Source organism: Mytilus galloprovincialis, chromosome 12 (assembly GCF_965363235.1).
Source record: "Mytilus galloprovincialis chromosome 12, xbMytGall1.hap1.1, whole genome shotgun sequence".
NCBI classification, from domain to species: Eukaryota; Metazoa; Mollusca; class Bivalvia; order Mytilida; family Mytilidae; genus Mytilus; species Mytilus galloprovincialis.
In genome coordinates this window covers 36724827-36737633 of record NC_134849.1, presented here as the reverse complement: position 1 = coordinate 36737633, position 12807 = coordinate 36724827, and the positions used below count along the sequence as shown (strand labels likewise).

At 32.5% G+C, this 12807-nt stretch overlaps 2 protein-coding genes across 3 annotated transcripts in view; one reads left to right on the top strand and one right to left on the bottom strand.

Moving 5' to 3' along the window:
- LOC143053405 (trafficking protein particle complex subunit 9-like) overlaps nucleotides 1-1590 on the bottom strand; it is a 55928-nt gene extending 54338 nt beyond the window's left edge. The window contains exon 1 of the mRNA XM_076226207.1: nucleotides 1463-1590. The gene's annotated coding sequence lies outside the window, so the exon portion shown is untranslated. The remainder of the gene's footprint in view (nucleotides 1-1462) is intronic.
- On the top strand, nucleotides 1575-12102 carry LOC143053404 (uncharacterized). Of its 2 annotated transcripts, none has more exons than XM_076226206.1 (5): nucleotides 1575-1656; nucleotides 6264-6376; nucleotides 7255-7750; nucleotides 9896-10144; nucleotides 10888-12102. In XM_076226206.1, exons 2-5 carry the CDS (start codon nucleotides 6265-6267, stop codon nucleotides 11366-11368), a joined length of 1338 nt encoding a protein of 445 aa, XP_076082321.1. In that variant the 5' UTR covers nucleotides 1575-1656; nucleotide 6264; the 3' UTR covers nucleotides 11369-12102. The 2 variants fall into 2 exon arrangements, with proteins under 2 accessions (XP_076082321.1, XP_076082320.1); XM_076226205.1 differs by having other exon boundaries at nucleotides 7111-7750.
- Nucleotides 12103-12807: the final 705 nt, after the last annotated feature.

Genomic DNA, 12807 nt, shown 5'->3' with positions numbered 1-12807 from the left:
ATGGCTCTTACAGTCCTATCAAATGTACATGTATCTTATTGGTGTTTTTTGGCTTATTTATACTTTTTAACGCATATAGACATTGTAAAATTAACTCTTTTGTTTAAAATTTTGGACAAAATTGCTCTTTTAAAATATCCATTTGGGAGCTTTCATCGGAGAAATCCAACGCAAATAGTGACAGTTGGCAGGTATGATCTTAACCCTTTCCTTCATTGACATTTTTTGTTGGCATACTTGATTCGCATAGGAATTTTTAATAAAATGCTAAAAATATGCTTTAAAGTATAAACAAATTGCGAAAAACAAATATTTCATCAAATAAATTCAAGTCAGATATTCGTATGAATATCCTTTTCATATTTATGATATTGGATACAAATTTTATTAAGTCTGAAGCAGACACTTTGTAGTCAAAGTATTTCAACTGAGGTACTACACAGGCATCACAAGGCGTCATTATGGAGTAAAGGGGGTGGCGTCAAAAGGTGTCACTATGGAGGAAAGGGTTAATGGAAAACAGAATTTAAGGATTGCATCCTATCAATATTAACTCAAAGGACAACTTGTACACAGACCTGTGTTAAACTTGTAAATGAAAGGTACTGCATCTGAGGTCAGCAGATATATTCATAATGAAACGGAACAGGTATATTAATAAAGATACTGAGCAGTTACATACATAGGTATACATGTAGGTATATGAGTATTCATAAAGATACAGAGCAGGTATATTCATAAAGATATGGAGCAGGTATATTCATAGATACGTAGCAGGTATATTCATAAAGATATGGAGCAGTTATAATCATAAAGATATGGACTGGAGCAGGTATGTTTATAAAGATACAGAACAGTTATATTGATAAAGATACAGAGCAGTTATATAAATAGGCAAAGAGTATATTTGGTATACAGAACAGGTTTACATGGTATATTCATAGGGGGTCTCATTGGGGGGTTCTGATCCTGGATCCCACTTACTGTTTTGTCAGATTCCCGTATCCCGCTTACACTATGTACGTAAGCAATTCTTATTTTTTTGTAATTTCCCGTGTCCCACAAAATTTCATTTCCCGTTTTCACACACAATAATTTGACTTTCATGTGTCACGCTTATAAAAATACCGGCAATCCCACGTCACTCTTAGACCCCAATCATGCCAATGGCAATGATTATACGGAGCAGGTATATTCATAAATACACAGAGCAGGTATATTCATAAATACACAGAGCAGGTATAATCAGAAGGATATGGAGCAGGTATATTCATAAAGATACAGAGCAGGTATAGTTATAAAGGTTGGTAAGCAGATCTTAATAATAACTTATAATTTGTTTGATTTCCACCTATAAAATTTGACAAATGTCTCATTTGTCATGTCTGATTTTGTCAGACGAACAGGGGTTTTATCTGATTATTCTACAAGTTCAAAACTCAACAAAGTGAGTCATCATTACTTTATCAACTGACAGAGATGGAACATATTAAGATTTGTCGTCAGCTACGTTTCATTTCTGCAAAATATCAGGATCAAACTCAAAGTCTCGCCTCCTCTCGTGAGACAGCCATTTTCCGTAACGTGTCCGGAGTTTACTATCTCGACAGTACTTCCGGCGAGAATTTTCTCTGTTAATTTTTTCTCTGATACAAAGTATGTCCATTTTGATCACATTCACAATGACTAAAAGAAACATGTATTCCCACCAAAGTTGTTTTCAGGAAATGAATTTTCTTAAAATGTTTTACCCAGTTTGATCAGTCGTACGTGTGCCAAATAAGGAGCACGATCTTCCTACCCTTCCGGAGCACCTGAGATCATGTACCCTTTTTCCTAATCCATATGACAATGACTCTAAATATCCTTACCCCTACAAAACACCAGCAACAGTCCTAAAACTTATTTGTACATAAAGCGATTTTTAAACCTTAATAAAACCTAAATGTATCAGTAAAACCATCTAGCATGTCTAGCTGCAGAACCGTATCTTTTATGGTCCTTTCTAATGTTCTATATCTTTTTTTATTTTGTGGATAGTCTACAAATAGAAAAAAAAATAATATAAGGACATGAGAGCTATGGTTCCTGTAGCTAAATTTTAAACAACCCTACCCGACTACCCCCAAATTTTACTTCAATAAAAAAGGCCAATTTAATTTTTTGCTGTGATACATTCTTGATGTCAGATTAAACAGTCATTCTCATCTTACGCTAGTGTCAAATTGGTAAAAAAAAAAATAAAGTGATGTATCAAAATATCCATAATATCGCTATTTGTGGGAGCAGGAACATATATATTGACGAGACTTGATACTAGTTTATACCTAATATAAGCCGACTTCATCAACAGGTCATAGTTAATCAATAACACCATACAGAAACCGACATGTGTAAAATATGTTCTCGCATTGATTAATTACTGCTGATTTCATTAAATGCCAGTGCACCGAAAATGCATTCTGTCACTTCAAAATTGTCATAATCACATTAATTTCATCCATGTCATCACAGAAGAGTACAAAATGCAAAAAGGGTAATAAAAAAATGGCGCTGATGGCACTTTACATCAGGCCAAAAAAAAATAATGTTGTGTTTCCGATCATCCCCTTGAAATTTTGAAGGGACGGTAGGTAGGGATTTTTTTTTTTTTTTTTTTTTTTTTTTATAATATTATGCTTCATCATGCAGTTGTTCATTGCTGTCTCGGTTTTGTTTAAAGGCATGGACACTAGTTTGTGATTTAATAGAAAGTGATTGATTACCCACTTTAAAAATCTCCCCGAGATAACTTTTAGTTTACCCCTTTTAAAATCTCCCTGAAATAACTTTTAGTTTACCCCCTTTTAAAATACCCCTGAAAAAAAACTAAGTCCAAACCTAAAAAAAAATTGGGCAGCACTTCCCCTAGGAAATTCGCTTTTTAAACCCAATTCCCCTATTTCAGGACCAAAGTTTGGGATTGTCAGAGAAAGAAATTGAGAAGATGTGGGGCAGATTCATTTATAGGAACATGAACCAAACATCATCCCAAACCTACAGATAGACAAATATACTATATACACTGTACCTGGCAGGACACTTTCTTTTTGCAAAGCATCTGTGGCTTTTCATCAGAATGTCTAAAGCGTTGATTGGGTGACCAGTTTCAGATGGATTATTATCATGTTCATTTTGAAGAAGGGTCTGGCATAAAAATTTGATAAATTTAATTCCAAAAGATTGCATTGTTCCAACAGTTGTGTTATTGTCATCAATCCCTAGTCATTTTTGCCGGTGGCTGAGCACAAAATTTGTGTTGTGTATTTTTTTCATCGATGTTAGACATTGGATGAATTTCATTGCTAATGTCAAAAAAGGTGTTACTTTCTGTAAAATTTAGAAATATTTTTTTCTCCGCGAAATGGTCCCACTTTCCGCGTTGTGTTGCCATGTTCAAACACTGACAAAGGAAAATAACTACTGCGCATGCTCCCGCATATATAATTAGTATATGTGAGTTCGTGGTCTAGTGGTTAAGACCGCTGGCTACAGTACTGAAGGCCCCGAGTTCGATTCTCACTCGGGGTTGCTAAAAATATCAGTACATCAGAAGGGTAAAAAAAAAAAAAAAAATGCCTACCTACCTATCCACTGTCTCAACCATTGGGTAGGATTTGGGCAAACCAAAATATTTTTAATTGTGGCCTCATGAATTGCGAAGGTACCCTTCTTCATAAAGGTTCCTTTTATTTATTGCAACCCACCTTGCTATGACGCCTTCAAATTAAATTCAGAATGGAAAAGGGGAATGTGTCAAAGACATTGAAAGAGACAACAACCCGACAATAGAACAGACAACTGCAGAAGGTCACTGATGCAACAGGTCTTCAATGCAGCGAGAAATTCCCACACCCAGAAGCGTCCTTCAGGCCAACCATAAAAATATGTTTGTTTGCAGTTTTCCGACTGTACCTTCAGACTGAAGGGTCGGTAGGTAGGAAAAATATTCTATTTTATCAGCTTAAATACAGTTTAAACAAGCAGTTACACTAAACCAAGTTTCTTGTGAAGAAAAAAAACCCATTTTAAAACAAAAACACTGGACATGCTGAAAACCAACATCAAATGAACAGGCATTTTCAGATAAAAAACTTTTTAACCAAAACTGAAACTTTAACATAGTGTCATTATCCAATTTATGACATAAAATATGGTATAATTATTAAATACTGGAACACTTATAAACAAGGAATGTCATTATGACTAGAACTGTTTTAAAGAAATATATTCAGACATGTATGCTTCTTGACTAGAATGTTTTCATGAGTAGAGTATTTTCATCAGAAAAATGTAGATATTAAAGAATTATAAGACAATGTATTAAAGAGTGTATTTTTAATAAAAAAAAAATAACCATTCAATTTGAATCTTCCTCAATTGAAAAAAAGGCAACTTGAAAAAAAAGTATTAAGACATTCTACTGTTTTCATATTTCTAACAATATTTAATTATATGTGATAAGGTTATATTTTTGCCAGGCTTTACTGAAAACCAAAGAAATCTAACGTTTGGGGTGAAATCAATAGCACCCCATTAAAAGTAAATGGTCTGTACTGAAACGTTTTTAATGCATAAAAAAAATTGGCAGCATAGCTCCTAAGAACATGTTTTAATTGAATGCACACAGGCCACACAGTATGGTTATATTTAATATTGTAAGAAAGAGAATAATTGCAATGAGTGGGGCAGCCCCCCTTATCCTAAAGGAGCATACTCATTGCAATCGAAGATAGATTTAATATAGAGAGAGTATATTTATTTTTCAAGCTAACCATTCATTTTCTCTACATCTTTGTGTAGTTAGGGTTGCTTCTTATTGATTTGGCATGATCTATATCCATTAACATTTCAAATGAGCCCTTCCTCCGTACAGGCGTGTTTACAGATATCCATGAAGATGTAAGTCACGGAGGAGTGGTTTCATCTTTGTTGTCTTCACAACGATTTGTAGAAAATATGCCATACTTCAAGCTGCTGTCGAATTATTTAACCACTGAAATTGGTTCCATAAAGTCAGGCTCCACAGATTCTGTACCCGATTTGTTTGAGACAGAATGGTTATCGTGTCAGTTATGAATATATCCGCTGCATCATCGTCAATGATATCATCACACATCATTTTTTGTTTGTTATTTGTCTTAAAATTGACATGAGACGACAGCATAAAGTACTCCTCCGTGACTTCATGGATACCTGTAAACAATTTCCATGTGCTTTATCATTAAATGGTCACATGAATGCTTGACGGGAAGCTAAGACAAACCGAACTTGAAATGCGTAATTGACCCAGACTTTAAATCATTTCCGGAAAGGACCCAAAGTTCCGGATCGCGTCAATAGAAGTATTAAAAAAAATTTCTTCAAATTTAAAGCAACAAATTTTTCACAGTCGGGAGGATTTTCATGGGTCGGTCGGTAAACTGCAAACAAACAATATTTTAATTTAAGCCTCAGCTGTTTGTCTTTCTTGCTGTGGCACCTTCCTACTATGTCTTAAGCTTTGAAGCTTGTTTTTAAAACATGTTGAATAAACAAAGACAATCAACATGATCAACATCGACATTACAGTATTTTGAAATTTAAACCTTAAAGTTTTCAAAACATAGAATAAGGAGATGTATGAATCCTTGTATGATTGCCCATGAGACATCTATCCACCAGCATGACCAGAAAACAAATGAGTAGATATAAGGTACATGTACTGTAGGTCACTGAATATATAGTCATCAATGATAAGTCAAACCCATACTAATTTGCAGCTTTCAAAAGTCGACCTATAGTTGTTAATTTCTGTGTCATCTGGTCTCTTGCGGAGAGTTGTCTCATTGGCAATATATCACATCTTCTTTTTTCACATACATGACATAACAAAATGGAAAACAATTGAAATGAGAAAAACAACAAAAGCCTGATTTACGTACAAAACCAGAAAAACTTCAAACAAAAATAAATATATATGATAAACATGTATGGTAACAAACAACAACCACTGAATAAAAGGCTTCTGACTTGAAAAGTTTTGTGGCACAATCAATCAATTAATTTGTTTAAATATTACATGTATTGGAAATCTAGACATTACTGATAGCTTTTAAATCACAAATTGCACTCTAATGAAATTAAAAAATACTATCTTCAATGAGGCAAATTTATGACATATCGCCATATTTCTATCTTTATTTTTGCAGCTATTGTATAATGTTTCTAATTTATTTTTTTAGAATGGATGGAAATGAGAATCATTTAATAGTTAATTTCACTATGGACAGCTCAAATATTATGAACAGTATTAATGGTGACGATAGCAATTCCACAACAGAAAATCTCCATTCTGGTAAACATGATAGAATAGTTACTTTTTATTGTGTTTATAGGAAGAGTCCTCAGACACATCCCTTTTTCTTAATTTGCAGATATTATCTTGCTATACACACTGAGAGACAGATGATAAACAATGAAAACACAATTTTGTAAATGTTTATACATTCATGACAGTCACATATAACATGTAAAGTTAATGTTAAAGAGCAAATATAGTGTCTAGCCATTAGAAATGATAAATATAAACAAAGAAATGTTTAAGACTGTCCTGTATCCAGGTAACAAATTAACCAATCAAAATAAGGAATACTTGGAACAATTTCTTCCGAGTAAATGTAAACAGTGATTCACCTGGTAATTATCTATTTTTATAAAATCAAAATTACACCAACCATAAAATTGAAATCTTTTGGAATTTTAACTCTTACCATGTTTACAATAACTCAAATAATTCACTCTCTCTCCCATGTCCCTGTTAGATTTTCTCGTTAAAAAAATGCAGCCATCATTGACATACAGCAGCTGAATATTATGACTGAATTACATGGTTTATCTTGACAATAAATAAACTAGGGATTTCAATGCTTTTATAACTTGTTACTAAATATCTACATTTTTAAATTGCTTTTTTCAGAGCATTGCTGAAATGAACACGCTTCTGGTGTGCAAAATTTCAATCTTGGTATCTAGGACGAGTAAATCATGATAATTAATTTGAACAAAACTGATGACTGTCTTTTTTTGTAGGAATAGGTCAGGAAACACATGTAACTTATTTAATTTCTGGAGAAGCAAAGCATAATATTTTACCTGATACAAGTGTAAATTCTTGTGAATCACAGTCAAACATTTCCGTTATGTCTGATGTTGATGTTAATTCTATTCCCAAAGGTGCTATTGTCATAGCAACAACAGATGGAGATATTAAAGAACATGTGATCACTTTGCCAACAGAAAACACAATTGATGGCAATGAAAATACTGTTGCCATGGCAATATCAGACAATGACCTTAAACATAAGGTCATTTTGCCTGCAGACATTGATGACATTGGTACACAAGTCATAACAATTCCTATGGATATGTTTCAATATATGGATGGGAATAAAGGGCATGTCATCACCATACCAACAGAATATACCTCTTTAACTGAAGGTGAACATCAACAGGTCATCACCATGCCAACAGAATATGCAACTACGAATGGCTCTGGACATTTTGAATATGCAGTTAAAAATGAAGATGACCTTGGACAGGTCATCACCATACCAACAGATTCTGTTACTGAGGTTGACCTTGAAAAACTTATATCCATGCAAGGTGAAGGATCAGAAATGGAATCTCAGCCTCATATCATATATGTTTTGTCAAAAAATGAATCAAAAGTGTAAGTCTTTTGCAATATATATTTAGAAGCTTAAAGTCACTTTTGCCGCTTATAATTTAGTATTTACAGTTTATTGTTGAGCTTTTTGATAATTTACTCACCGAAGTCTTGAGTTCTTCTACAAATGGGCAGTTTATCATGTTTAGTGTTTCCATTAGCATGATTAGTTGAACAATGTGAGGAAAAAATGGTACAGAAAAAAAATCATTTCAGAAGAAAACAACTTTATTAAATAGTATCAATATAACATGCACATGATGCATATATATGCATCATGTGCATGTAAATCGTCGCTCTTTTCTGTAAATTGTTGGACCAGAGTTTTTGTCATCAGTTATACATAATTGTTGGACCGGAGTTTTTGTCATCAGTTATACATATATATATATATATATATATACATAATATATATGTATAACTGATGACTAAAACTCCGGTCCAACAATTTACAGAAAAGAGCGACGATTTACAGAAAAGAACCGAAAAGGACAGAAAAGGACCAAAAAGAACCAAAAAGGACTGAACATGCTGAAAAGAACCGAAAAAGAGGATACATATATATTTATTATATAAAGTTAAAACAATGGATATATACACAGATTTTTTATATTGTTAACAATTCTTCGTAATTATAATTCAAATTTAGATTGTGCATTTATTGGGATATGTGAACTTACAAAATAGAAACAATATAACTTGTTTTTTTAATAATATTTTTTTAATATATGTATGCTTAATTATTATTTATTTTTCATCAAGGATTTTAATCTTATCATTTAAGCTGGCTCGGGCCTATTCGAAGTTTCTATCAGAAGTACCGTATTTTTGGTTATTTTATTCTTTAAAGAAAATGAATCAAATTGGTCGAAAAAAAATAGTGGGTCACGGACCATTTAAGATCAAAATTTTTACTTTTAAACAGGTATGTAAATGGGACCATTTTTCAAAGAAATGATAGGGAAAATACAGGTGTTGACATATTTTTATCGGAATATCAAAAAAACGTTCTATGACAATTTGTCCAAAACTGTTATATGAAAAGCTGGAATATAGCTTCAAAGAATGAGCCAATAAAAAAACATAGGTCACCGATAAGGGGAAAAAAATATTTTGCCTTAAAAACCCAAATTTTTGGGGGAAAATGGTGAAAATGGGTGAAATGACATTTTGACCCTTTAACAAATACGAATAATAACGGAAATATTCTATAAGTCACATAACTACAATGATTTAACATTTCTAATCAATCAAAATATTTAAAAAAAAATATATCAAATTTACGACAAATACTTTTGTAATTCATGCGTGAAATTATGCGCAGTCGAATAGTCCCGAGCCACCTTAAATATTTGTTTACGTAGATATAAGAAGGTGTGACAACCCTCTATCCAAGTCATAATTTGAACAAGTTAAATATTATAGGTCAAAGTACGATCTTCAACAGGAAGTCTTGGCTCACACCAAACAACAAGCTATAAAGGGGCCCCCAAAAAATAACTAGGGGCCCTTATTTAGTGAATTTTTTTTTCACATGTAAGTTAAAACTAGTCCTGTCACAGTATAAGGTTTTCAATGATTTGCAACTTTCTAATTTCCTTCGATTACAAAAAAAAATTGATTTCCTTTTCGGTTCTTTTTGGTCCTTTTCAGTTCTTTTTGGTACTTTTCTGTAAATCGTCGCTCTTTTCTGTAAGTCGTTGAACCCCAAAATCTCTACATGGAGATGTTAGATAATATGTATATTGCAAGAACTTAAGTATGTGAAGGAATTTTAAAGAGCCTGTCTGACATCTGTATTCATGCTAAAAATAGCAATATTTTTGTTTTGACTAAAACTTTGTACATAATATTGAGAATGGAAACAGGGTCTTCTATACCTTAAGAAAATCCTGAAGGGGAAGGGGACTTCAGCTAGACCCTAAACAAAAATGTATACTACAGGAAGGTAACATGTAGTTCAGGGATAGTATACATTGCATTAAACTCTGAAACAAAATTTTAAAAAACATACAAGACTAAAAGACAAAATTTCAGATGCTCCTGACTAGGGACAGACGCAAATTGTGTATTGTATGTTTTGTATGTGTTTATAATTTTATAGGATGTAGATTTTTTTGCTTGACTATTTTTACAATTTAATTTCAGTGATGGAGCCAGTAACGACACATCCTTCGTTGCTATAGTACCAGAATCAACAGAAGATGCTGTAACCATGGCAGCCAATCAAATTGAAGATGAAAGTTTAACATATGTTGCCTTGACACCAGACTCTACCCAGAATGACATACCCATTTCCTTTCAAGAGGAAGATTGTACTTTATCCTTGAAAGAGATCTCAGCTCGAGAAAGGAGCAGATTGATAAAAAGGGCACAGAGACAGAATACAGTTTTCAGGTACAAGGCACAAAGTCCTTTAATTTTGTTTCAATATTGATTTTAATGCAACACTGTTAAAAGAGATTTGTATGCCCTGTCTACAATTGTAAGTGGATATAAGTGTTTTTCAGCCAATGCATCTATTCTCCCATCTGTTCTTTTGTTCCTCATTGTGGGTCTCATTGGGGTCTAAGCGTGACACGGGATTGCCATTTTTTTGTAAGAGTGACACTTGAAAGTCAAATTATTGTGTCGTGAAAACGAGAAATGAGGTCTAGCGGGACCTGGGAAATGACAAAAAAATGAGAATTGGTTACGTACATAGTGAAAGCAGGATACAGGAATCTGACAAAACAGTAAGTGGGATCCGGGATTGGAACCCCCCAATGAGACCCCCCTCATTAGGTTAAAAATTTGGTTTCACATACCTGTAGTTTTACATAGTTTTAACTTTTTAATCATCTCACCTTGAAACTCTATACACATTACAATGATTAGGAGATGTTGTATTATTGCCAATGAGACTAAGTTCTATCAACCAGTTTCAGTTATGTAGTGTTTTGTTTAATTTATTCAACAGTTGAGGCATTCATCATTTTTCTTATTGTGTGTTTAATTTATTCATGAATTGAGGTGACCGTTATTAATGAGGGAGCACTAAAGTGCAATAAAAATATAAATTGTGAGTTCAAATACTGAAATAAATATGCTGCTTATCTTAATGCCTTTTTGCAATTTTACAAACAATTTGTATTTTACAGGGAGAAAGAAAGAGGGAAAGTAAGGAAAAGTATGCAAGATAAAAGAAAAGACCCTGCTTACAGAGAATTAGAAAGAAAAAAAGACAGAGAAAGAAGACGCTTGTCAAGACTAACAAATGCCTCTTTACGGGAAAAAGAAAGATTGAGGGACAGAGAATATAAAAGAAGACAAAAAATCGATGACATAAAGATTAAAAATAAAGATGATGATCTTCAATGTGATTCATTAGTTAGATACATGAACGATATCGATGAGAAATGTCAATTAACGATTAGTTGTAAACTGGATGATAGTTCGGAAGATAATATGTATAGCTTTAACGATAAAAGTGCTTTTGACGAGGATCTGCAGACATCTAGTCTAAGTGTTAATGGTGATAGAACAGATCTGATTGGTCAATATGGAGATAGTGTCCTCCAATCAGATATCTTGTCTGATAAAGACTCAGATTCAAGACATTATATACCATTTATTACTTAACATAACATAACATTTAAAAATCTCAATGATATGCAACCTTCTAGTTTAGTGCTAAGGATGGTAGAACAGATCTGATTGTTTATTTGGAGATAGTGTCCTCCAGTCAGATATCTTGACTGGTAAAGACTCAGATTCAATACATTATATACCATTCATAACTTACCATAAGTGCTTTTGTTGTTGATCTGCAAACTGCTAGTTTAATTGCTACAGGTGATAGAACAGATATATGATTGGACAAGATGGAGATAGTGTTCTCCAATCAAATGTCTTGTCTAATAAAGATTAAAATTAAAGACATTATTTATAAAAATTACCATATCTTAATATAACATTAAAAATCTCATGTTACAATAATTTATATGAATAATTAGATAATTGTACAAAATATGATGAATTTGCAAAAAAATCAATTAATAGACATCCATTCGTATTTAATCTTTTGATGAAATTTTAGCATGCTTAGTGGTTCTTATGTTACTTTGTGCATAGTTGAACTGGAAATCTGTGATTATTCAACTTTTGTAATCCATCAAAATTCAATTGGTATGTTGTACGGAAAATAAAAGGTTATAAAAATTTTCATAAGAATAGATCCATAGAACAAATATATTTATTGCCTTAAGTGTATTTCTGTTGAACAATTTTCAGGAAAAGAATGAGTGTTATATATGTGTTGTGTTTGTCTCCCTTTCATCTGAAAGTGAACTGGTAATAAAAATTGTGTCACTTGATTATTTTATTTTTATTGTACTAAAACAAAATGCTTACTTGATATATAACTTGTCATGGTGTAAACTATATAACAAATAGCAAGTCAATAACTTCAAGCACGAAGAAAAAAAGTATGGAAAACTGATTATTTGACAAGTAAATTTTATAAGTCCAAGGACCGCAACTATGCACAAAATCATCAGACCAGAAAAATATTGAATTGGATCTGAAATTTGTCATAATAACCCTATATCATGAATATGTCAATTATTAAATTCTTAGCTTCAAGAATCATGAAAAAAAATGAAATAACTGAATATTTGCATGCATTTCCTAAATCCTAGGACAATAGCAAAATCATCAGACCAGAACACAATTTGATTTTGATTTATAACTTGTCATTATGAAAATATATGCCAATTATGAAATCTATATCTTCAAGCATGACAAAAATTAGTGAGTAGAGTATTTTAGGGAATTTTAAGTCCAAGGACCATAACTCTGTTCAAAATCATCAGACTGAAACAAAATAACTTGATCTGTAACTTATGATAAAACAATATATCAAATATCAAATCAATATATTAAAGCACAAAGAACAAAAGTATGAAAAACTGATTTGCTGTACAGACAGATTCAAACTTAAAGTCCCCTTCAACTTTGTCAGTAGGGAAGTAATTAGGTCACTATATTTGGTGTATGAATGAATTGTAAGGTGTACATGT